At 32.0% G+C, this 25,945-nt stretch overlaps 3 protein-coding genes and 1 long non-coding RNA gene across 14 annotated transcripts; 1 reads left to right on the top strand and 3 right to left on the bottom strand.

Moving 5' to 3' along the window:
* The first annotated feature begins 2,716 nt into the window (after window positions 1-2,716).
* On the top strand, window positions 2,717-4,541 carry LOC111903953 (uncharacterized). The gene is made up of 2 exons (XM_023899731.3): window positions 2,717-4,022; window positions 4,148-4,541. Exons 1-2 carry the CDS (start codon window positions 2,895-2,897, stop codon window positions 4,307-4,309), a joined length of 1,290 nt encoding a protein of 429 aa, XP_023755499.1. The 5' UTR covers window positions 2,717-2,894; the 3' UTR covers window positions 4,310-4,541.
* A 6,536-nt stretch (window positions 4,542-11,077) lies between these two features.
* LOC111903954 (uncharacterized) lies at window positions 11,078-13,959 on the bottom strand. 11 transcript variants are annotated; one of them, XR_006186723.2, is made up of 7 exons: window positions 13,642-13,957; window positions 13,366-13,559; window positions 13,032-13,217; window positions 12,360-12,924; window positions 11,544-11,602; window positions 11,301-11,465; window positions 11,078-11,226 (listed from the first exon to the last, which is right to left on the bottom strand). It is a non-coding gene; the product is annotated as an uncharacterized LOC111903954 (long non-coding RNA). The 11 variants fall into 11 exon arrangements; XR_008226282.1 differs by having other exon boundaries at window positions 11,544-12,924; window positions 13,642-13,958; XR_008226288.1 differs by having other exon boundaries at window positions 11,301-11,382; window positions 11,544-12,924; window positions 13,642-13,958.
* A 648-nt stretch (window positions 13,960-14,607) lies between these two features.
* On the bottom strand, window positions 14,608-15,300 carry LOC111903968 (calmodulin-like protein 3). The gene has a single exon (XM_023899743.3). It carries the CDS (start codon window positions 15,175-15,177, stop codon window positions 14,713-14,715), a length of 465 nt encoding a protein of 154 aa, XP_023755511.1. The 5' UTR covers window positions 15,178-15,300; the 3' UTR covers window positions 14,608-14,712.
* Window positions 15,301-22,791: 7,491 nt separating this feature from the next.
* LOC111903956 (uncharacterized) lies at window positions 22,792-23,634 on the bottom strand. Its single transcript, XM_023899734.3, has one exon. It carries the CDS (start codon window positions 23,466-23,468, stop codon window positions 22,992-22,994), a length of 477 nt encoding a protein of 158 aa, XP_023755502.2. The 5' UTR covers window positions 23,469-23,634; the 3' UTR covers window positions 22,792-22,991.
* Between the last annotated feature and the right edge of the window lie 2,311 nt (window positions 23,635-25,945).

Raw genomic sequence — 25,945 nt, 5'->3', positions numbered from 1 at the left:
TCCAACCCTCTTTATCCGTTTGCACCCCAAGAGAAACGGAACTCAACAAGGATTGCATGCTCTCGAACTGTCTAGTCTCTTCTCCGTCCCTTATTAGCCTTCTCCAAGAAAAAACCCAACTTTGTGTGACCCAACAATCTCTAACCTTTACCTCCCAATCCATCACAAGAAAAAAACATGTCAACTTGATCTTTAAAAATCAGACCACTACACCAAGAATCGAACTGGAACCAAGTAGACGACCCATATACCATCACTCGAAACATGGTAGCTCTATCAACTATCCCCACATCATGCAACTTATTTATGGACCAAATAATTTTACTAAACCATGGTACTAGTTGTATGGGTGTTTCCACCTGCAACACCACCGACAATTCCATGTAAGAGTTTAATAAGATAAACCCACAAGGAGTTTCTCTCATTAACAAACCGTCATCTCCATTTGTACAACAACACTAGATTGAAAGCGTCCAAACTCCCAACCTCCGGCCCTCCCCAATATTGAGATGTGTTTGGATATCCCGTTTGACTTTCAGTTTCATCTTGAAAGAGTTCTGTTTCTAATGGACTCAAACAATCTTCAAAAGCTGTATCATCATGCCTCGATTTATAGTAGTCTTTGAGCATCACTAACATTTAAACGTAATCCATCATCAATGACGTCCTCCTTGAATTTATAATTATGTCACTAAAAGAAAACAACTTCCAAAGTTAAGATAATATCTTGGACAATTAAAATATCTTGTGGCATTATTGGTAAAACATAGAGTACAACGGATTATGCATAGCAATGCTACATCCCCTAAATCTATGGATGTAGTCTTTAAAATAATTAGTTTTACCATACAAAAATGTTTAACGACGCAACTTGTTGCCCGTTTGTCATCTCACTCATTGTACGATGATAATTAAATTAAAATATATTTAGTTTCTTGTTTAAAAAAAAAATTATAACTTAGAATAGACCTTTTAGTTGCTTTCTTACCTCCATGTTAGAAAAAAATATCAAAGCTAATATATTCTTGTTCCATCATAACATTCATATAGTTTGTGTCATTAAAAAATGATAGCTTTTTTGGAAATGTTGATTATTTTCTAGTTGTAAATCTAGAAAACCAATTAATGTGAATGGTTGTGACGAACACCCATCATCACATGATGATACTAAAACAACATTGATGCAACACCATTGTTGTTTTCTCCTTACATTATGTTTTATTTAGATTTATTTAGAGTGAACTACTTACAAAAGTATCACCATGAAGGTGGTCTAGTAGTGATCACTTGAGATAAACACTTCAGAATAGAGTAATTTCATGTTTGAATCTCCCAAGTTCAACATTTAAGTGGTCTGTCATTTAAAAAATGATTTTTTTTTTCTAAAAATATGTTGAAAAATATTACAAACCTAACACCTTATTAATATTTTTAATTAGTTTGATACTAGCGAGTGTCAGACTCTAAGACTCTATTGGTGCATGAGATTTATGTTGTGAGAATCATAAATAATATAGGCAAGAATACTAAATTGACGTAATATTACAATAATATCATGTAAAATATAATAAAACTATTGAAAAGGTCGGAGAATACATGCACGATCAATATAATGCAAAAAAAAAAAAAAAAAAAAAAAAACATATAAAATTACAAAACAAAATAATCTTTTGATAAGTAGATGACAAGAATATGACATTTAGACAAGTTCAATATGTATATTTTTGTTCTAAAATTACGAATCAATGTCTAATCGGAAAACCGATATTTTCTTTGATTTAATTAACCATATAAATTAACCTGATAATTAATATATTGGTTCAATAATTCAATTAGCCTAAAAAATAAAATCTAGTTTATCAAAATTTTGATTTCTTTTTTGAAATTTTATAATATGTGTTTTTTTATACATATAAAAAATATTAATTATATGAAATATTATCATAATTAAATATGAAATATATTAATTAAATGTAATATTTTTTATAATTAATGTATTTTATATATTTTTCAATAAAACATACTTTTTATAATAAATATATTTTATATTTAATTATACTAATATTTTTTATAATTAATATTTTTATGGATGTCCTTAAAACACATCTTAAAAAATCTTTTTTTAATGTTGCTATTCCCTAATAAATTTTGGAGTAAATTACATGAATGGTCCCTATGGTTTGGGGTAATTTGCGTGTTTGGTCTCTAATTTAATTTTTTAACTCGGAAGGTCCCTACTGTTTGTTTATGTTACGCACTTGGCCCCTGTCTTAACTAAAAAGACTATTTTGCCCTTGATTTTTTAATTTATTTGAATAAACACACCCCAACCCCACCCCCTCATCTTACCTTATTTATCCTATAATTTTTTCATATTTTAATAATAATATTTTTAAGTAAGACAGGGACCAAACGCGTAACAAAAAAAAATAGTAGGGACCAAACGCGTAACAAAAACAAATAGTAGGGACCTTCCGAGTTAAAAAAATAAATTAGAGACCAAACGTGCAAATTATCCCAAACCATAGGGACTATTCATGTAATTCACTCTAAATTTTGTTTAACAATCACAAATCTAATAGGAATTTTTTAATATGTGCCCTAAAGACATATATAAGAAATATTAATTAATCATAATTATTATAATAATTATATGTGACATATATAATTAATGTGAAATGCATTTCACCTTTTTAAAAGATCTTGGAGTCTTGGACCATTTCATTTTTGGCCCACTAACCTCTCTCCTCACCCATTCTTTTCAACCCGGCGAGTCGGCGACATCTGCCTCCGAGTGGTTTGCAACAATAGAAATCGATTTTCTGATCAAAACCCTAGATATTATCTACATATTCCCCAAATTAATCAGGGGGTTTTATCTCCGGATTCCGGTAATGGATTCTTTGCTAGCTACGTATGCATCTTCAGATGAAGATGAAGATCAACAACAACCACGTAAACAGAATCAAGCAAGCCAATCGAACTTCCCTTCGCAACCCGCAACCAAATTTGGGGGAAACTTCTTATCTTCTCTCCCAACACCAAAATCCCAACTTTCAAACCCTCCCCCACAGACTCTAACAACTTCGAAACCCAAGAAGGTTGCACAGCCACAATCCGGATTCAATTCATCATCCTCCGCCTCTTTATTTTCTTCACTTCCTCAACCAAAAACCGAAAGATCTGACCCGTTTTCTCTGGGGCCTAAACCTAAAAAAGTTGTTCAGTTTCGGCCACCTGTAATGAGCAAAGTTGTTGATGACGACGACGAAGATGAAGACGATGATAAGGAAGAACAAACGAAAAAGGATAGTTCCATACCTGAAGCGCCCTCTGTCAAGTCGTTTTTGTCGAGTATCCCTGCGCCAAGGAACTCGGGCTCACTTGGAGCTTTGCCCTCCTCCGCCGGCATGGGTCGAAGATCAATCTTGGAATCTGAAGTTCCAGCATTATCAAATTCAAAAGTTGTTAAGGACACTGTTAATAAAGCCAGTGATAATCAGGTGAAGCATCATAATAACAGTTCTCTCGCTACTGATAACTCTTCCAATGTGAATTTGTCTGTTGATGAAAGTTATGTAAACCACGATAATACCTACAGTGGATATGCGAATCCTAATTCAAATGAGAATGCAGTTACAACAACTGCAGATTATGCGAGCTATGATTATAGCAATAATGGAGGGTATGAGTATGAGAATGTTCAAACGGATCATTCAAGCTACGGCCCAGCTCCTCCAACAAGTGAAGATCCTGCAAACTATAATAGTTACGAGGGTTACAGTGATTATGGGAACTATGCGCAGTATGAAAGCAAGTGGATTGATCGATCAAGTGGAGATATGCAGCCAGAAATTTCAGAAGCAGCCGCTATACAAAATATGACGAGGGTTCCTGGCAAGAGAGGTAGGAATGAGATTCCGCATGAGATAATTGAGGTTAGTCAGGATGAACTGATGAAGAATCGACCACGAGAAGACCAAGTCAAATCAACTGGAATAGCTTTTGGGCCCTCATATCAGGTAATTGGTTATATTTTCTTGGTCTCATAGTAAGAAGTAAGAACCCTGTTTCAATTTGTAAGATTGAAAATGATTTTGATGTTCTAGAATTGTACTTATAGTCTCCTATTCTGGATTATTTTCAGCCGGCTTCTTCAGGGAAGGGGAAGCCAACGAAGCTGCACAAGAGGAAACATCAGATTGGATCTTTATACTTTGATATGAGATCTAAAGAGATGGAATTGGCAGAAAGGCGCTCAAAAGGCTTTCTCACAAAAGCAGAAACACAAGCCAAGTATGGATGGTAATAATAAACTCATAATTTTTTTGTATGTTGCGTGTTAATGTTGTGTCAATTTTTCTTCTACAAATGAAAAGCGTTGCAAAGATTTTTGCTTTGTTTTCTCAAGAGCTCGTCAATGTTTCGTGCTAGATTATTGTTCCTTCATATTGTAGCCAATAAGTTGTTACTGATTTGCATAATTGAAAATGGTGAAAACAGGAACGATTTTAAGTAAGGAAAATTACATTTTACAACAATTATTAGTCCTATCTAATCGTGGTGGCTGATGTATAGATTCTTTTGTTTTTGGAAACTGTAGTTTGTTAACTTTGTTTTGTTCTTGAAAATAATCTGTATTTGTTAAATTAATTCAATTTTGTTTGTAGAGAAATTATTTTAACCATGAAATGAATTGTTATTCTGGTTGCAAAAAAAAAATAATAATAATAATAATAAGAGAGTGGAAGTTTCATAACTATAAATCAAAGAGGACAATTTAGAAAACTAAGCATCCACGTCGGATTTTAGGTTAAGTGAGACCAGTTTTTATCCCTGGTTTGGTTAACTGGTTCAGAAAGAAAAAAAAAAAACCCTGGATTTGTGATTTTGATTTAGGTTTCAAGATTTTGGTGTCCAGCAGTTTAATTGAAATACCAATTACTCTTCTTACCTGATAGAGGAGGTCTTTCTAAAATTGAAGGATTAAAAACTTGATAACTTTATATTTGTAACTTTATAAATTTATCTTGTTTTATATCATATCATCATTTTATTGTGTTTACTGTGCTAAATTTGGTTTATCCTTTCATATTGTTGCTTAATTTTGAAACAACTTGGGACTTAACTTTCACATATTCGGTTTTTTGGTTTCGGACTGGGATAGTAGTTTTATAAATTTTCGGATATCCGAAAATCCAAAATAAATAACATATATTTTTTATTATATAAATACTGTACTAATGTTTAAAAGTCATAATTGATTATGATTTATGAACTTATTTCCTGGTCGTGTTTCTGCCCGGGTTTCACTTTAAGACCCCTTCACCATCCTTGTGAATATCACAAGGTTATCGACCTCTCACTGCTCTCGTTACCTAATGTTATTGCCTCCCTCTCCTTAACACCACTAATCATCGTTTACTACAAAAATAAGGAAGATTTTGTATGCTTTTAAATTAGTTGTAAAGCTTTGCAAGTTAGACCATCATGTATACCTAGCACGAATGACTTTGTGGTCTAGTTGGCCACGATCGTGGTCCGTGAACACCATCCTCGACGATTGTGGTCCAACATTTTTGCGGAGCTTCGTGGTGGGGAGGACGAAGTGCAACGACGAATCGGAAGGCTCGGTTGATTTTGACCGTCTGTTGAACGGATAAATTTCAAAATACCACACTAGACACCCATATTTTTTACATCATTCTTTTCTTGCTCTATACACAATATACACACAACATTTTCACACCTAACAAAAATGGTTCCCACCAAAGGGCTTCTAGCCTAGCGGTATCGGGTGGTGTCTTCCCTCCTTGAGGTTGAGGGTTCAAGTCCTGTCGTGGACATAGGTGAATTTAAGTGTTAGTTTAGGAGTAGTTATATATTATATTTGTCGGTTAAAAAAAACAAAAATGGTTCCCAACCAAAATATCCCCCAAAACTATAGAAACCACAAACCTGGTAACGCTTTTGCGTTAGATACAACCCCTGACCATGGAATCATTTTAAAGTGGTTTTATGAATTTGCTACAAACCGGTTCCCTTATCCAACATATACCACTTTTCCAACAACAATTCCAACATTTCCTGGTCTTTCAACAACAATTCCAACATTTTTTGGTCTTTCAACAATAATTCCACCAATTTCAACAATTCCAACAATAATTCCATTCACGATCGTCACAACCACCACCTTAACAATCACAACCACCTCATTTGTCAAATTTTGTTTCGGAAACACAATCTTCACCACCACCACCTCAACCAAAAAGGAAAAAAAACGGCTCGCCTCACTACCCAAGAAAGGGTACCATGGACAAAAGAGGAAGAAAAAAGCTAGCGAAGGTGTGGGTTTCGGCTTCTTAAGACCCAATTGAAGGAGATAATCAAACATTCAATTGTTTATGGAAGAATGTTTGAAGTGTATTTTATGCATTAACGGGAAGAAAGTCGAAATCCGGATCAAATTAGCTCGAAGTGGCGTGATATTCGACTAAAATGCACTGAATTTTGAGGAATTTACAACAACTTCCAAAACATACGCAAAAGCGGGTCAAACGATTTCGATGTCTTCAAGGCGGCCATTGATCAATTTGAAAAAACAACGCCAACCCAGATGCAACTTCCCAACAATCGGACGGACGGACACACATCGACATCAACGATGATCCAATCGATCTGTCGGCTACGGGTTCTAGTGTTACTCATCATTTTGGAGAGAAATTTGATCAATATGTCCACATTTAAGAAACTAAGTCGGAGATGTTGAGTCGGTGGAACAAAAAATGATAGAAGTGCAAACGACATTCCAAGAGGCGCAAACGACACTTCAAACAAAAACCGATATAGAGATTTTGAAGATGAAAGTGGACGATCTTGAAGGTGAAGTTTTGTAGATTTTTCTCGCGATGAAATAGTCCGTTCGAACCCAATATAGGAATAGAGGGTAGTTTTTTTAGTTATGTTTGGTAGTTTTATGTGTTTTATTTTTATTTTGTTTTTTATTGTTATTTTTTTAATGTAATGTGATATATTAATTTAATGAAAAACTAGTATTAAAAAATTATATGTTTTTAATGTATTTTTTAATTAAATTTAATTAGAAAAAAATGAGGTGGAGTAGTGTTATGGTGTGTTTAGTGGTAGGTATCTCATGGTTAGTGATAAAAATATGGTGATTATGTGACACCCAATTATAGTGGTTATTGATGAATATTGTAGATGGCTTTACAACGATCATTGTTTTTGAATAACTTTATCGCCTCGTGTATATTTATGTAATAGTTACAAGGGACTTTATTCTGAATATTTATCTTGTTTTTGAATATTTATATTAACATCCATTTTTATTTAATGAAATATGATGGGGTGCTACTATACATTTTCTGTCCTACATTGTTTGTTTTTAGCTGTAAACTAGTAGGTTACTATCCCTGTTTTACGGGTGGACAAAACTTACGTAACTGCAAAAAATATAGGGGGTAATTATGCAAATATATAAAATTCATGTGGTCAAAGTGTGAAACAAAAAAAAATAGAGACTAAACATGACAATATATTGTGGGGAATGTAATCTGTAAATTTTCTGTTAGGGGTCAAACCTGCCGACATACAAAAAACTTAAACGCAGGATTTTTTTTATTAAAAAAAAAAAAAACTTTTAGGTACTAAATGTGGCAGTACCCAAACCACACTTAAACATAGGGACCTTTTTGTAAAGAAAAAACCTCTAGGGACTAAATGTGGCAATATCCAAAATCTTTGTGGTAAAAGTATAAAATGAAAAAACCTACTGTTCATTTGTCAATTGCATTTAGTTCGATATATAATAATTATTATTCGTTGATTTTGCATCCATAGACAACCACTCTAAATGTTTCCTTATTCTCTTCATGCTTTGGGTTTCAATATATCTTTCAAAATCAAGTACATTGAGATGGTTGTATTGAGTATATAACCACAAGACAAAAATAAAAAATAAAAAATAAAAAATTATAATAGAAACCTTTATAGATATCTTTATTTTCAAAGTTTTTGTCACTTTAAACAAACAATATACTTCCTCCGTTCCAATATTATTGTCTATAGACAAAAAACACACAGATTAAGAAAAACATTAATTACCACTAACTTTATATAATAAAATGACAGTTTTGCCCTTACTTTGCATTTAATATCCAATTAAATGCTTAGTTGGTTAAGTAATAATGAGGGGGTATTTTGGTAAAAATGTTATTTATTTTTAGAAGTGGACTATTATTTTGGGACAAACCAAAAAGGAAAGATGGACTATAATTTTGGGACGGAGGGAGTATTAACTAGTTTGTCACTTTAAACAAACAATATATTTCTCAAATGAATATGACTTTACATATACTGATATACATCTATCTATTATAAAGTATATTTATTATTATTATTTCGTATATGTAGTAAAATAGATTAACTAGTTTGATGATAATGAACATTTAAAATGCAAATATGATTAAGAAGGTGTTTGTGATTGTTTTTCAAATCAATTTATTGGTTTTTTTTAAGACAATGGACGTGTTCGGCAAAACTAGCTGGTAGCGGGTAGCTTGTAGCGTTTTGTTAAACGTTACATAAAGTAGCTTTTGGATTTGGAGCGTTTTAATTAAACTAAACGCTAGAAGCTTGTAGAGTCAAACGAGATTTTTTGTTTTAAACGAAACGTTTTGTCAAAAGCTAGAAGCTAGAAGCTCCCAAACGCTCCGTGCCGAACACGCCCAATAAATCAAAAAAATTATTTGGCAATCTCAAAAACATTTTCTAAAATGATTTTTTCACTGACTTCAAAAATCCTTCAAAAAAGAGATTTAAAAAATATGTAAAACTTGCTTTTTTTTGCAATTTTTTTTTAGCTTTTTAACCATAATAACTTAAAAAAAAAAACGAGATTTTAAGCCAAATATTTTTAACTCATAGACTTACTAATTTTTTCACTACAAAAGCTAATCTAAAAACTTTTTAAAAACTCATTTTATCACTATCATAAGTCAATAAACGTTTTTGTCCAAAAGTATTTTTAGAGTTCAAAAAACAATCTCAAACTCCCCTTAAGATTTAAAATATCTTAAAATGAAATGTTATTTTTAAATGTAGAGGCAAAATGTATAAAACTTATAAAAGGAATCATTTGTAGGAGGACATGGCCAACCTAATACCATATATTATGTTGGCATTTTTTATGTAAAAGATGATGTAAATACATTCTAACAAACACAATTTTTACATCAAATTTGGTGTTATTTAAATTAAGACGGAGGGAGTTTATACTTTCTATTCCTTTCAACTTATTTGTCATATTATTCTCACATCAATTTTTTCTTATTCTCACTTTCATCCTTCGGTCCTACAACATATGAAAACTTATTTTTCTCATCTCTCTCAATCCATTAGATTTTTAATTTAATAAACACAAACTAATTAAAATAATACAAAACTAATTCATAAAATATTAAAAACATACAATACTAATTCATAAAATAATTAAAAATATACAAAACTATATGTGGTATAAGTATAATATACAAACATACAATGCAAAGATTGAAAATGATGGAGCGTATTATCCAATCTGCTGAAACAAGCATTTTGAAAGCAATTCTATGGTGGGAATGGTATTCATGGAGGTACCGATGGTACATCCTCATCACTCGTCAAACCAAACACAATATTGTCCACCTTAAATAATATAACACCAACTTTTTTGGTTTTATATTTTCGTTATTGTCAAATTAGGTGTTGTTAAGGTTTTGTGTGTCATTATTGGTCATTCAAGTTTGAGTTAACGTATATGTAGTTTATCTTAGTTGTTTAAAGGTTGAGTTTATAAATTTTGAGTCATGTTAATTGTATAATTATATTTTAAATATAAAAATTATTTCAAATATATTTGAATGAAATAAAATATATCTGATCACTATATTTGGATGTAATGATTGTTTTAAATATATTTTTAAAGTTGTAACAAAAGGTTACAAAACAACTTTATTATATATAAAAAAACATAATAAATGAAAAAGTGTTTTTGAAAATCTAAATAAGCCACAAAAAGAGAACACATTTAGGATATTGTTTTTGATGTAAAATGTAATACTGTATAAGGTTGGAGATTCATCTTTGCACCATTCTTTACACATTTTTTATTTCAAACAATGATGTTAGGGACTTAGGGTTAAGACGTTTAAATGGTTGGAGTGGTATGTTCAAAGAACTCAATTTTCCCATGATTGAAAAAAAGACTATTATTGTCTTTTTCAAATAATAATAAAACATTTATAAAAAAAAAAAAAGTACTGTTAAAGGTACTCTTGACCTCTATATTACTTTTCACACTTTTTCAAATAGTTAAAATTTAATTAAGCTTTTTAAATTCTATAAAATTACCCTTGATCTCTATATTACTTTTCTTTGAGAATTTGTAAATTAAAAAAATAATAATAATAGGAATAATAGTTTTTGTATTGGTTTCCTACTTTCCTATCAAGCTTTTTTTATAATGTTGTGGTTATTTTAAGACCTTTTATATTATATGTGAAACTTATGTATTACATAGGTTGATTAAAAAAAATTAAATATTAACGTGTAAACAATAAGTATTTTTTACAGTAAAATTTTAAAATAAAAAAAAAGAATGAATGAATTCGTTGGAATTTTAGTATCATATTTATTATATTTAATACTTTACATATATAATTATGTGGCTTTTTAATCTAATAATAATAATAATAATAATAATAATAATAATAATAATAATAATAATAATAATAATAATAATAACATGTGAATATTAGTTGTTTCAAAAATACCATATAATAATAAGTGTAAAAAGATATTGACATATGACAAAATAGATCTTTATTTATTAGAACTAGAAGGGTTTCCCCGCGTTGCGGGGGTTGGAAGGTATCACTTTTGTGTGAAACTATAGTATATAGGCTGAATTGGTAGCCACGGTAAAGTATGTTGCTATTCTTTGCAACCGAAAACCAGAAGCTATATAAAGAAATGTAAGCATTAACGGAATTACTCAAGATGAAAAAGCACTTGGAAGTATAGTAATGTGTTTCAAGAGATGAGTGAACTGCTCTGTACGGATATTACATAAAGATTGTAATTCTCCTTCAAGTTTCATTTAAAATTCGATGTAGAAAACAAAACAAAAAATTCTACCAAGTCTCCAATAAAGTTTTTCCAAAATCCCTGGTTCCAATACAAAATAAAGAGTCAATATTAAGAGAAAAGGGCAATTTATACATTTCTCGTAAATAAATTACCTATTTCTTTTGTGGATCAAGTTCAGTAAGCATTTATGAATGGACATCCATGGTTGCACGTGTACTTTGCATTTCTGTAAATCTGGAAAGCGAAACAATGAATAATCATAACTCTCACATGAAAATCACTGTAAGTAATATCTTCTCTTTTCAATGAAGTTCAGGCTGCAGTTAAAGAAAACAATTTACATTAATAAATTTTAACAAATAGATGTTTTTTAAAATATTTCAGGGAAATCTAACCTTCTTTTTCACTATTTTCACGATTTCATTAACGCATTGGCTCTCCTAATCCCTTAACACTGTACTTTTATGAAATGCATGAGTTGTGCATATTTATTAAAAAAAACATATGCAAATCATTAAAAGTTTATTCTAAAATGAATTGTTCTTTCATAAAATCTGATATACCCATATTTTCTAACGAATAGACATGAAAATAGTTGAACTGGAACCATTTCTGAAAAACTTTATATGCATGGACCATTCCGATAAAATTCACCAATTTATCTTACCTTGCATTTTTGTAATATTAGTAAAAGACGAAGCATTTATGTTAACTTTGAATAATATGGGAACATTATGAAACTTGAAATGGTTATTAGGCTAAAATGCAATTTTTCACACACACACACACACACACACACATATATATATATATATATATATATATATATATATATATATATATATATATATATACCATCTATTATCCAAAAAAATATAGTATACCGTAAAAAAAGTGTTTGTAATTTTCAATAAAAAAATAAACGTTATCAAATTTAATATTAAGAATTGAGAAAACTTGATTTGCTAAAATGAAAAGAGTAAAATAAGAAGAAGCAAACCTTCAAAGTTGAAGCAGTATAGGAAATGCTATATGAAAGACAAATCTATCATTTCATCACATTTGAATGTCAAAATTAAAACTATTTTGTCTAAATAAGTTAATTAAAACTATATTTTTGATTAAATTTGTATTTTAAAACCATTTCTTTAAGTTGAAGATGCAAAAAAATGTCTTTTAAATGGAAAATGAAGAATGAGTTGGAACATTACATTTGTTGCCTAAAATATGGTAGGCCATCTTGTGTAGAGCCTAAATTTAAATCAGGTTCTCCACTGAGCATAAAAGCAAGTGTTTGGATGGCAACATAATCTAAATCGTTGTAGAGCCATGAGGCTACTATAACCAAAAAAGTCATAATTATCTAATATGAGCAGCTGCTATATTGTATTTCAAAACCTGCAAATATGAATAACATACAACTATAAAACCACCATAAAATTCAGTGAAAAGCTGTATACGAACATTGATTATATCCAAAGCGTAGGATCCAAAGATAGATCCATTAAGAATAATGTTAAGCCATATGATATCATTGTACAAATTAGAAACTTTACATTCTTTTAATAACGTAGTCTGTCCAACAGTAAATCAAAAGAAAAGCATTATGTTACCATCCAAACACCATATTCTTATTCAACTACAATCACATGTGGGAGCAAGTAAGCAATTGAAAACTTTTTTACCCGCTAAGATGGAAAAGGGAAGACATAGAAAACAGAAAGAAGAATAGTGCACTACCTACATATTATGTTGTAGTTCCATCTGCTCCCCGCACTGATAATCAGAGAAACATAATGTATCAAAACTTAAAACAAATTTTCTATAGTTTTAAGCCAAAAGCCTATAATCAGAGTGCTGAAACATGAGTAAACAAAAGTTACCTGAACATCTGATAGCTTTCCCTGACATTTCATTAACAAATCAATTAGGCATTAGTGAAAAAAGTTGCAATTAGTCTCTGCCTTCAATGCCCCCCTTCGATTATCCTGTTTCCATTGTCTCTCCCATACCTCTCGCATATGAAAATCGCCATGCTCCTCTCTTCAGTTTTTAGGGTTAGAGAGGGACTGTGAGAGGAAAATATGCTCTGTGATTATACATACCCTGAACAACTTATTCAACTTGCATATTTAAGAACAAGAGTAGAAATAAATATTCCATACTCTGAAAATAAAAATATAATTAAAATCAAAACATTTATGTAAAATATTAAACCTGTCGATGAACATCTGCTGCTAGTCGAATTGAATGATATATCATCTTTTCTAATCTCTCCAAATCAGATGTAGTCCTCCATAAGTTGTTAAATAAGCAAGAAAGTTCCTCAAATATCGGCATAAACACTGGTGTTCGAATCGATGATGGTGAGTCGGTGGAAGTAACCTTAGGATGGCATAAAATGAACCCATCTATGTTACATGAAAAAAAAAACCCTAAAATTCGATTCAAAAAACTGACAGTAGAAAGAAGGACAATCGGAAGTGAAGTAACCTGAGCAATCTGGAATCGAGAGAGAGGGAGGGCGAATCGTATGTATGGCTGTAACAACGGATTGGATAAGAACGTCGATGAAGGATCGATGATGGTGGTGTGGAGAAGTTGTACGGTTGCAAGTTTTTGGCACCGCGCTCCGTCAATGTCTATTTTCCATGTGAAGATGAAGGAGACGTATGATGGAGTTAGCTTAAAGTAACGATCGGTGGAGCAAAACCATTGGACAACTGAAGCGGTGGATTGAGAATCACAACATGTGTCGACAAAGAACGGAGAAAATGGCATAAAGTGCCCAGAAGAAAAATGCCAACGAACAAATCCAGAACATAACAAACCCCCATAATGAAGGACGCTTTTTGCCAAAATCAAATACCTAGGGACCAATTATGCCAAACCTTAGCCATTTTACTGTAGCTAAGGATGGATAATTTTAATATATAGTATAATAATAAATATACATTGAATGAGTTTGTTATATTAATTTCTTCTGTTAAAACAAAATGTATGTTTAACTCTAGTGTGTGTTTGGTAACTTTGGTTTGCGGATATTGGTGGAATGCTGAGGAACTGGAATCTCGAATTCCATTGTTGATAGACGAGGATGGTGAGAATTGAATTCCATTGTTTTTTTTTTCATTAAAATATCAAATCTTCTTCATAAACCCATCAAAACAAACCGTATTCCTACTTTTTTCCATTGTTCACGCATCACTCAATCATTGTAAAGTAATGTGATTGAATCATGTTTTATATTATACCAATCATTGTAAATTACAATTTCTTCATATCCCTATTCTTTTGAATTCCAATGTTTTTGATAAACTTTAACCATTGCAAAAACGTTTTGCGACCCATAAATTTATAAGTTGGTTGGGTCGTTCCAATTATGGTTTTGTTCCAATTGAGTAGTGATTTACGATTCAAAGAACACAAACACGAGAAAGTATAACCACAAAATTATAATAAATAAACGATTAGATTCTTAGATTGAAATTGAAATTCGGAAAGATACATGATGATCAAACAAGATGGTAACAGAAAGAACGTTCACACGAATGAAAATTAATGTCAAAGGGTTTCAAAGTTGGAAAAGCCACCACCTTTCATCATTTGCCTGAACTCTTTATAATCCACCATCCCATCGCCATCAACATCCACCTTATTAACCATGAGTCGACAATCCTCGATGGTTTGACCTTGTCTCAACCCAAGCGACATCAACACTGACTGAAGCTCCTCAACCGAAATGAACCCATCTCCGTTTTTGTCAAATACATTAAACGCCTCTCTGATATCCTCTTCTTCGTCCCTCTCCTCCTCCATTAATATCATCTTATACAACACCTCAAATTCCTCTATGTCCACCATCCCATCACCATCTGAGTCGATATGATCAATCATGTGCTCAAGATCAGGATCAGGAATGTCAATCCCGAGGCTTTCAAGAGACTTTGATAGCTCTTGTCTTGTGATCTTTCCGTCACCATTGTGATCGAACATTTGGAAAAGGTGATGAAGATCGGAAAGATCCATGGAGGAATGGGAGTTGTGGGAGGTGGAAAGTGGTGGGTGAGGAGATGGACTGGCGAAGAGGAATAAGGTGGAGGGAGAAGAAGTCCGAAAATGAGTCAGGTCGGGATCGGCTCGAGAACACGAGAACGATGATTTTTGAAAGGAGATCGGATGGAGGATTTAAAGAAGTCAGAAAAAGGGATGGAATGGTTGTCCGTCAAAGTCGTGGATTGTGTGGTGATCGATGCAAATTCTTGTGGTTAATTTTCAAATGTGAACACCGTAAAAGTTGTTCTTTTTTTTTTTTTTTGAATAAATCAAAACAAGTCATTGATTAAATGTGATCTTGACTATTTTTTTGGCTTCATATATATGTAGTTTTAAGCATTCTTTGATAACGTTTCGTGATTATTGTTTTCATATATTTTCTCAGAGATTGAAAACCGAATAGAAATTAGGTCGATATATGTTTTATGTTATTACAAATGGGAAAGTTAGACCAGAACATTTTGTTGTAAAGAAATGAGGGATATATGCAAACCCAAAGTTACCGGAAGTTTCGAAGTGGTGCACTGCACGAGATATAGAGTTTGACGCGTTTTGATTAGATGAGAATTAGATTATCGGTTCTTTGCAGTGTTTGATTTATTGTTTATAATATACTGTTACAAAATATAATATTACTGCTTTATTTAAAGGGTACCCTTATTTAAATTTAGTATATAACTTGGTTTGACATTATTATATGACTATATCTCAGCAACACCGTACTACATCTTAAAGAACCATGGCACGTCTATTAAAGTACCCACGATAGATGTTACAATTCAGGGTCAACACAAACACAAAGAGTTGAAATCTAGTTCGATCGAAATGAAAAACTTGTTTATGAGTTTCGTATTGATTCTAGGATCAACCAAAAAAACAAACAAGATATTGTAAATGATATTGGTCATACATTTGGGTGTGGTTGCAAACATTATAAATTTATAATGTTTTGACCTAACTTTGACGAAAACAAAGAAGATAGGACTTAAAAATGAAGCAAACACCGGTAGACAAATCAAAGAATGTGAATGACATGCCATTTGTCGTAAGTCGATAAAGATGGGTAAGGCTTTTATCTAAATCGATTAAGATAAAGAAGGCTATGATCTAAATCAATGAGGATCAAGAAGACATTGATCTAAATCAATGAAGAAGAAAACGTTGGATCAATGAATATGAAGAAACACCGAACTTAGTTGATGAAGATCAACAATAAGTCGGTGATGATATATGTTAAGTAATCTAGAAATTACTAAATAAAAATCAATACTTTTATAATAACATATTTTCTCTATATAGCACACTTTATGACGTGACAGCCAAAACTTGTTTTGTGTTATTATTTTTAAATTTAGAAGTTAAAATTGGATAAAATTATATGAATGATTATTGTGTTCGCTAAAATGCATCATTAAAGACACAAAGTATGATGTTATTTTCAGTAATTGTTAAACTTTAAAAATACATGTCAATGATATAGTTAAAATAAGTATATAACCAGGGCTGGTCTTTTGATTTTGAGTGTCCTATACGAAAATTAAAAGATGGGCTCTAATATATGTGAGGACGAACACAAGAATACATGGTATAATCCATTAATATGTGAGGACGAAGTTGAAAAACAAAAGAAATCTGATTAACTAAAAAAATTGGTCAATTAAAGTGAGTGAGGGCAATTAGAAAAAAAATAAAGAAACAATTACAACATATGGGAAGAAAAAAAAAACTAATTAATAAAAAGGTGGGGTAAGGGAAAAAAAACTATTAATAAAAAGCTAGATCGAAGGTGGGGGTAACAAGAATTAAACCATGTTTATGTACACGCAAAATTTATTTATTACTAAAACAACGATTATTACATTTAAAAAAAAAAAAAAAAAAGTTGTAGATTCCAAGTATCGGACATAGGTTGGATTTAGAAGACTGTGATATAACTAGCACCATTTACCATGTGAACAAGAAAACGTTTTCTAATTTTTATGTCGTAATGTAATCTATATTAACATATTTAGTATATAAGTTGGCTAAAACTCTGGCCCTATTTTTTTCGGGCCTGTGCAAGTGCACACCCTACGGGTCGGACATGTATATAGCCATTATTATTACTAACAAATTGCATCTCCTCAACAATAATTGTATTATTTTTTTTAATTTGTTGATGTTATGTTTGATTAAAGTTGCAAAATCTAATTATCTATCATAATTTTTATTACATAATGTTGGGTATAAATTCAAATATATTATTGACAATGTCTCATCTTTATCCACATAATAATTATTTAAATTTGTCTTAATATATACTACTATCAAACATGACATATTTTCGGTCTTAAATTTTATTTTTGTGTATATCACTAAAAAATATTTTTTTATATCAATATAAAGTATGTTCGTATATATCATACTATTGAAATATGAAGTTTTACGAAGGTTAATTTAATAATTGTAAATAATTTCCATTGAACTTGATACCTAAAATACCATTCGATTTACAAACTAATTGCATTGTTGTAAATTGTAGTAATCATATATATTAACAAGTTCAATGATAAGTTCTTTGTAATTTATCTCAACAGAAAATATCACCAAAATACGAAACTTGGCCGAGTTCTTGTTTATCCATAAAAAATATTAAAATACTTTACATAATTTGATTAATAATCTCAGAACATCTATGACGGGAGCTTATCTTATAGCTTATTATTATTTATTTTATTCTATTCATAACTTATTACAATTGGAGCTAATAATTTATTTGTTTTTTTTAACTTTTTTATATTACTCAATATATATATTAATAGTCAATATATATATTTAACCCCTCATCTTCTAATCATATTTCATTTTACCTTTAATTATATTTTAATTTTAAATATTTTTAACTTATTTACTAGTTAATTATTTTTATCAAATATTTAATGATATTTTATTTTTGAAATATAAATTTATAACAAGTGTATAATATTTTCAATCTCTTTTTATAATTATGACATATTAATTTTTTTTTCGTATTCTATGTTTATAAAATGAAGACCCGGTATATACTTTTATTTCTATTTTTGTTTGTGGCATTCAACGTCTATAAAATATGATGTACGTTTAAAAAATGACTAATTAAATAGTAGAGAATTTATAGAACATTTTAAATAGATAATGATAGATTAGGTGCTATTTAATTATAGGTTAAAATTAATGAAATGATGAGGTGACAATAATTTTATATAATAATATAGGTTAACTATTGGAGACGTTTTTACTCCTCATGTGTACAATTCTAATCAAATTTTTATTCAAATTCTATAATATGATCCAAAAATATTTTGCCATTTTTTCTATTTAATCATTTCTACATATTCCATTGTATTGCGTGGAGATGCAACCGCTAGATTTAATCATATGAAAACATTAGAGATCAAAACATATAATGCATTCACATTGTTTAAAATAATACTTAAGTGTACATTCGAAAACTAATTAGTTCCATTTTCAAATAACAAATCAAAAACAAACAATCTATACTTAAAAGTAAAATGTTACGGGTTAAACACATTTTAAAATTTTGAAATAAAAGATTATAAATGAAAAAAAAAATCCAACAACCAGACTGTTTTGATTAATGAGGGTAAGCTTTATAAGAACCAACTTTGTTGTCTTATCTCTTATGTAAAATCTCGGCCCCAAGCCACAAACCACAAACCACGTCGACCTCTGGGCAAACCTTTCCCAAAAGTTGAAGCATATATGAATAAAATTTAGGGAAAATGACTCTTAAGGGTAACTAAACGTTACGTTTGTTCGCATTTGGTCCCTTTTTTTTTACTCAATATATCATGAAACATGTTGTTTGTGTTCACCGTTACCCTTTTGACCGGCTTTTGACATGTTATCACATGTGATAGCCGGTCAAAGGGTTATGATAAACACAAACAACAAGTTCGATGGTATATTGAGTACAAAAAAAGGAAATGAACCAAATGAGGACAAACTTAATAATTGGTTACCCTCCTGAGTCATTTTCCCTCTACTCATTTACAGAAAATATCACGTCATCTCTTGCTCATATTAAGGACTTTATGAGATTCAATCTTGCTTCTCTTCAAAACATAACCCACGAAATAACATTATTCGTGCATGTACAACTTTGTAATGCAATTGAATTTTATTAGGGGAATCTTGACTAAGTAGGTGCATTTCATGACTACTTATAAATTTCCAATCAAATGATTTATTGTATCATGGATTCTGGACAAGTCTACAAACGAGTGGAATCACAAGTGCTATGATTTTTTAGTTTACTTTGCTTTAAGATCGAATTCATGGGATAAGATACAACATCAATATGTACAGGATCATACAGCTTTTGCAAACACATCGCCATACTATACCTTAAGGTAAACATTTATACTGATAAATATATCTCTCATATACAATCATATCCTTTTGCAGAGAGGTGGTGACAACTAACCACAATAAGCATAGCATAAACCATGCTTTAACGAAGCTACCCCTCCGAAATGTTCTTCATGTACATTATGGCCAAAGAAAGTTGCAGTCTTTGATACTTTCGCAACTTTAATTTCATTTAACTTTATGGGGAAAATGACTTTGAGGGGTAACTAACTGGTACATTTGTTCTCATTTGGTCCCTTTCCTTTTTTTGTACTCAATATATCATGGAACTTGTTGTTTATGTTCACTATAAGCCTTTGACCGGCTATCACAGGAGATAGCTGGTCAAAAACCGGTCAAAAGGGTTATGGTGAACACAAACAACAAGTTCGATGTTATATTGAGTACAAAAAAAAGGAAAGAGACCAAATGAAAACAAAAGCAACAGTTGGTTACCCTCCAAAGTCATTTTCCTTAAAATTTAAAGCAACTCTTTTGAAGTGTTTTATCCCTAACTCTTTCACCACTTAGGTTGTGTTTGACACGCCACATCTACCTGATAAGCTAGCTTATTTTTCGAGCTTTTTTATGTTGTCGTGTTTGGTAAGGCTGTATTTGGCGCGCTTTTTTATGTTGCCGTGTTTGGTAAGCCAAAAAGTAGCTTATAAGCTAACTTTTTGAAAAGCTACTTAGACTAGCTTTTTAGGAGTTTTTTTTTTTTTTTTTTTTTTTTTTTTTTTTTTTTTTTTTTTAGTTTTCCAAATACACCCCTTAATTAATTATAGAAACACATACTCTTACATGTCCGTTTATGTAATTTTATATATTTCAGCTAGCTTTACCAAACGTTATTTTTTATCAACTAGTTTTTCAGCTATCAGGTAGCTTTTCAGCTAGTACGCCAAACATAGTCTAAGCCAAAAAGTAGCTTATAAGCTACTCTTTTGAAAAACTACTTAGACTAGCTTTTTAAGAGCTTTTTTAAAATTTGCCAAATAAATCCTTTAATTAATTATAGAAACACATACTCTTGCATGTTCTTTTATGTAATTGTATATATTTCAGCTAGTTTTACCAAACATTATTTTTTATCAGCTAGCTTTTTAGCTATCAGCTAGCTTTTTATTTAACAGCTAATTATTTAACTATCAGCTAGTAAGCCAAACATAATCGTAGCCATCCAATTATATAGTTAGCCAAGTTTGAAGCTAATGACAAATTAATTTCAACCAACAGGACTTGCACTATGCTATGTCATGCGTTAGAAATATTTTCATTAGTCAAATAGGCCGAAGGTTCAAATCAATAGAATTTGAGAGAAATATTTTCATTAGTCGATAGGCTGAAGGTTCAAATCAATAGAATTTGAGAGGTGCAAGTTAGTCGGTCTACAAAAACAAATTTCAACCACTTAAACTTTCTACATATATTTATGAATCGAATTTTATGGTATATATAAAATTATAAATACGATTTGGTTAAATCAAAAACCAAACTATAAACTCTAATACCGACAAGCCGAGTTGTTGGGTGCCTAACTGGGCAACTTCGATTTGACTATGTTATTCAAAACCACATTTCAACTGCTTAAGTGGACTCAAAGGACCTTGAGTTTTGGTGTTGTTTTGAAGTAAATAAGGCACGTTTTACTTTTAGTTTCAAACAAGTGGCAAATATATTAGAATTACAACGTTTTCATTTGTAATAAAACTATAAACAGAAACCGCAAGGAGTATTCAAATTTCTAAGGCTTCCTCAAAGTGCATAAGAGGAAGAACATGGAAGACAAAAAATAAAACCACATTCATGAATTTATAGAACCCATCACTTGTTTTTCATCAAATATATAAAGGTTAACTACAAAAAAGTTCAAAGAACACTTTCACTATTTTACACATTCATACAACATAGTTTTTAAGCATTTACGACGCGTTTATCATTTTTACCACTTCTCGTAAAATTTAACTAATGTAGCAAACTTGCTATGTTTTGTAAAAAAATACAATTTAGATAAATTCTACATAAAATAAAATAGTAAAACAATGAAAACATGTTACATTTTCTCGACATATTTAACATATTCAAAAGGAAAAAAATTGCAAATAAAACAAATTCTTAATGTATAGACAAAAACCCACCAATCCAAATATCTCATACCCTAAATCCTAAATCATAACAGCAGTTTGGTGTCATAAAATTTAACATATATACACCGAGTATAAGTTCAATTGGCTGTCATTATAATATTTCACAAAGCTTTTTCATGGTGGAAAATCAACTGAAGAAGCCAAATGAAGGACTTGTATAAAACCTATTGAGCATGTGTTTGGATGTGCATTTTAAATAAAGATTTAATCAGTTTTTGAATGTTTGAGTAAAAGTGTTTTCTGATTACTTAAGGTCAAAATAATCAGATTTGGAAAAGCAGGCACAAGTTTTGAAAAATTGGTTATCGAAATAAATGTAAAATTACTCTCTGTCCCTACCTTTAAAGTTTAATCAACTCATTATTTAACTATTTGGATGGAATTCGTTAAGTCACAGTAATCATTTTCAAAATACACATCCAAACACCAGGTGAAGCCACAAAACCATGAGAAGTTTGAATCCCAAAGAGTCATCATATGAGTGGTGAAGCCACATAAAGTCAAAGTGAAAGCCCACCTTAAAACTATGAGATGAAAAAACTAGATGATATCATGTTAAATCAATGGATTCAAAGTACACACTGCTTAATTTTATTAATTGACCTATCCCACAAAGAGAAAGCAAGTCATTCCAATCCATGGTAACAAATCTTTCCTGCCTATAAGCTGTGGGTTTTGCAGTTCAGAAGAAGGTGCTTTAAGGAATCATGAAGAATCTTAGGTGTAGCCAAACAACTCACATGTAGATTCAAGAGCCACATGATGATGAAGAATTTAAACATGTAGAGGATACAACAATCTTTATCACAAAAAAAACGTTTTCTGGTGGTGGTTTTCAGCTCCATCTAATTCCCAATGTATAAAAATAAAGAAGCAAAAGCATGCTAGCATAACAAAACTAAGGCAGTAGAATCTTCAAGAAGGACCAGAATCTAAATTCAAGTTAAAATCAAGGAAAATGGATATCATTCAAGTAGCGACATTCAGCATGATATAGACAAACACATTTAGGTAACCAAATAAGCAAGGATCACTTATCAATCGACTAGCATATGAGAATTGTTGTGTCTGAGATAAAATCAAATTATTCAAAAAGATTCAAACAAAAGTAACAAGAGTTAATTCGACGAACTCACAATTACATGAAAAGACATAAAATAGTTGTAATAGTAACAAATCCAGGAAAGGTATGCGAATATTGTTACTGACCGAAATTATTCAATTTCCAAGAGCACAAACGCCTAATTGAACTTATGGAGTGTCCCAAGGCTTAGGCTCAGGCACAGCAACAACCATCCCTTGCATCTCCTGCGTGAGTACAACCTGGCACCCCAACCTCGAATGTTTATTCAGAATCCTATGCCTTGCATTCCTCTTCAACACATACTGTTCATCATACGATGCCGGCGGGAGCTTCTCGAGCCACTCTTCAGCGATGTTGACTTCGCACTCGGCGGAACAGGCATCGATGTCTTCGAGACGATGAGAGGCCGGATCAATGAGGTTATTGTTGGTTAACGCTTTGAGCAGCGTTTGACCGGAGAGGCCGACGATCTCGCGCTTTTGGCCGTCGAAATCGTACGCTGTGAGCTTGACGATTCGATCTGAAACTTTGGCCGATGAAGATGTTGTTGCAGATGAACGCGAGATGATGGCGCGTGAATAAAGAGAAAGGTTAGGGTTTCGGGAGATTTGAGAAGAGAGTCTCTGCAAACCGGCGATCGCCATTGTTGTTTACGGAGGAAGGGGGATTGAAAGGGGGGCGATTTGGTGATTTGGGATTTGATGGTATCTCGTATCCCTATTATGCAAATGTTAATGTCTACGTATAGTGACTTATACCATAACCCATAAAGAGTTGTACATTAGTCTGGAAGCACAAAATAGCTAAGGTCATCCTTGATGGTCAGCTTGTTTAGACAAATAAATTTTTGAGAAAAAGATGGTTCGACGCAATTCACAAATAGGGACTTTAGTGTATAAGTGGAATGTAAAATCTCGGCTTCTCAGGTATTTTCAAATCCTTCTCTTGGTATTTAAATATGTCATTTTTTATCCTTGGAATTGGTTGGATTTAGTCCTAAGAAGCCCTAATGGCAAATTGGTAAATTCGTGGGAGCTTGAGTTGTACGCTGGGCGTACATGTGGGTACGCTAAACGTACTAGGGCGGACCCTAGTACGCTGGGTGTATGTGTGTCCAAGTGAAAACCCTAAATTTTAGGGTTTATGGAGTATTTAAGCATCTTTATGGACTCTTTACCTCCATGCTTTCAGCCTCCAAGTTCTGGAATCGTTTTTGGCAAACCCTATCTTCTATAGTATGTGTGTGTGTGTGAGCTAAGAGTGTGTTTCTTGTATGGTTGAAGAAGAAGAAGATGCATCAAGGAGTCAAGGAAGGAAAGCAAACTTGTAGATATTGGATTATCATCTTCTTGGGCAGTACCAGAGCTTGAAGTTTTGATTTTTTTTTTGGGAGGGGGGGGGGGGGGGGGAATAGAATATGTAAAAAATTGAAAAACAGGGGGGACAAAGTCAAATTTTATAGCTTTAGGCATAATATGTAACTTTTTTAATAGTTATGGACTAATTAAAACCTATTTCAAATTTTGGATCTAGCTCAAAAATAATTACAGCGCTGGGAGAAGAACTACATATGTGTACGAGCGTAGGTAGGCCAGTCAATAGACTCCCTTTCTCTCAGCAGAAGCACTGGACAACTTGTCCTGCAAAGTTATTTCCGAAAGCTCCCACTATGACTAAAAAGCTCCCAATAGGTCACCCGCTTATATTATAATAAAGTAAGTAGGAAGGAGCGAAAGCTACTTGACCAGACGGGAGTCACTTGTATATAGACTACAATAGCGCCCAAGATTTCCTCTTCGCGTAGTTCATTGAAGTAAAAGGGAATTTATGGACAAATGTAGTTGTTCGGGAGTCAATAGACTGTTCGAAAGTAACTGATCCCAATGGTTGCCATCAGATTCGGGTGATTGAAGATCCCTTGCAGTCAAAACTCTCCTCTAATAGCAGAAAGCTTCCATGCCCTATTCTCTATTTTGGAAAAGGACCTCTTATGGCAGTTGATAGTGGAAACTTTCCAGTCTCTGAGTTTCTACTACTAAGTAGCACTTATGCTATTCAATCATAGAATTGATTCCAGAAAAAGTCCTATCTTATTACTAAAGCGCTATCTATAGGCATTCTTTCTCGTTAGCGCTTTAGTTTGATTGCAGCATCGTTAGAAAAAAGAGCTTGGTCGGCCATGTTCCATACGTACCCTATCGTTATTCCCATGATTCCCCGTTGCACCTATTCTCTACAACCGTCTCTTTTGAGTCAGGTTCTTAAGATATGACAAGAACTCGACTTTTCTGAATATCTCTTTTTCCGCCTAGGTTGTTGTTCGAGATCGAAATAGGACATGAGAGAGACTAGACTTCTAGTAACAATAGGTGTGCCTTCAGTTGAGGAGAGCTGTTCACAAGTAGTGGTTATGAGCTCTTTCTTATTGGCCCTATATAAGCTCCGTTAATGATGGTAATGAAGTATCAGATTCAAGGTACACTCCTTGAACACCTTCTTTGCATTTAAGGTTTCTAACTCACATGTAGATTCTTAATAAGCAACTCCCACTATGGAAACATTTCCATATTCCCATATGACTATCAATTATGAACAAGAGTTGCCTCCACTCAGAACATGTCAATATGGTCCTTCCAAAGTTATATTTCCAACTGTCCACAAGCAACCAATCTTTTGGTAAACCTCATATTGTTCTTGACAGCTGTTTAGCAACTTGAGTCACATCTTGTTCTAGTCCTTTTTCCCTTTGAATGACCTAGGCATTTGGAAAAATCAGAACAAGTGAATATTATAGCATATGTAATTAATCCCATATCCGAAGCATATGGGATTCGATACATAACGTCTTACACAAAAACATGATACTTGATCAGTCTCTTGCTATAATATTTCCATATATAGAATTTCCTATGTTGAATCACTTCAACATGATGTTCATATATGTTCATGACTAAGTTCCATTAAAACGTCAATCTAAACTTTTATATTTGAAATGACATATGAGTTCCTTCTCCCCTAAGCTTATCATAGCGAAACAATTCCAAAATTTGAAACTTACAAATTTGAAATCTTTGTTTCCTACGATTAGTATTGCCAGCTTGCAACACTAAGGATAACTGAT

This window comes from Lactuca sativa, chromosome 9, assembly GCF_002870075.4.
Source record: "Lactuca sativa cultivar Salinas chromosome 9, Lsat_Salinas_v11, whole genome shotgun sequence".
In the NCBI taxonomy this organism is placed as follows: Eukaryota; Viridiplantae; Streptophyta; class Magnoliopsida; order Asterales; family Asteraceae; genus Lactuca; species Lactuca sativa.
Note: the sequence above shows the minus strand (reverse complement) of the source record. Positions and strands in the feature narration are given on the sequence as shown.

Bases quoted from the DNA above. Each gene is read 5' to 3' on its own strand.
- LOC111903953 (XM_023899731.3), top strand. From the start codon at position 2,895: ATGGATTCTTTGCTAGCTACGTATGCATCTTCAGATGAAGATGAAGAT. The intron at 4,023-4,147 runs GTAATTGGTTAT...GATTATTTTCAG, and splicing joins CTTTTGGGCCCTCATATCAG to CCGGCTTCTTCAGGGAAGGG.
- LOC111903968 (XM_023899743.3), bottom strand. From the start codon at position 15,177: ATGGATCTTTCCGATCTTCATCACCTTTTCCAAATGTTCGATCACAAT.
- LOC111903956 (XM_023899734.3), bottom strand. From the start codon at position 23,468: ATGGCGATCGCCGGTTTGCAGAGACTCTCTTCTCAAATCTCCCGAAAC.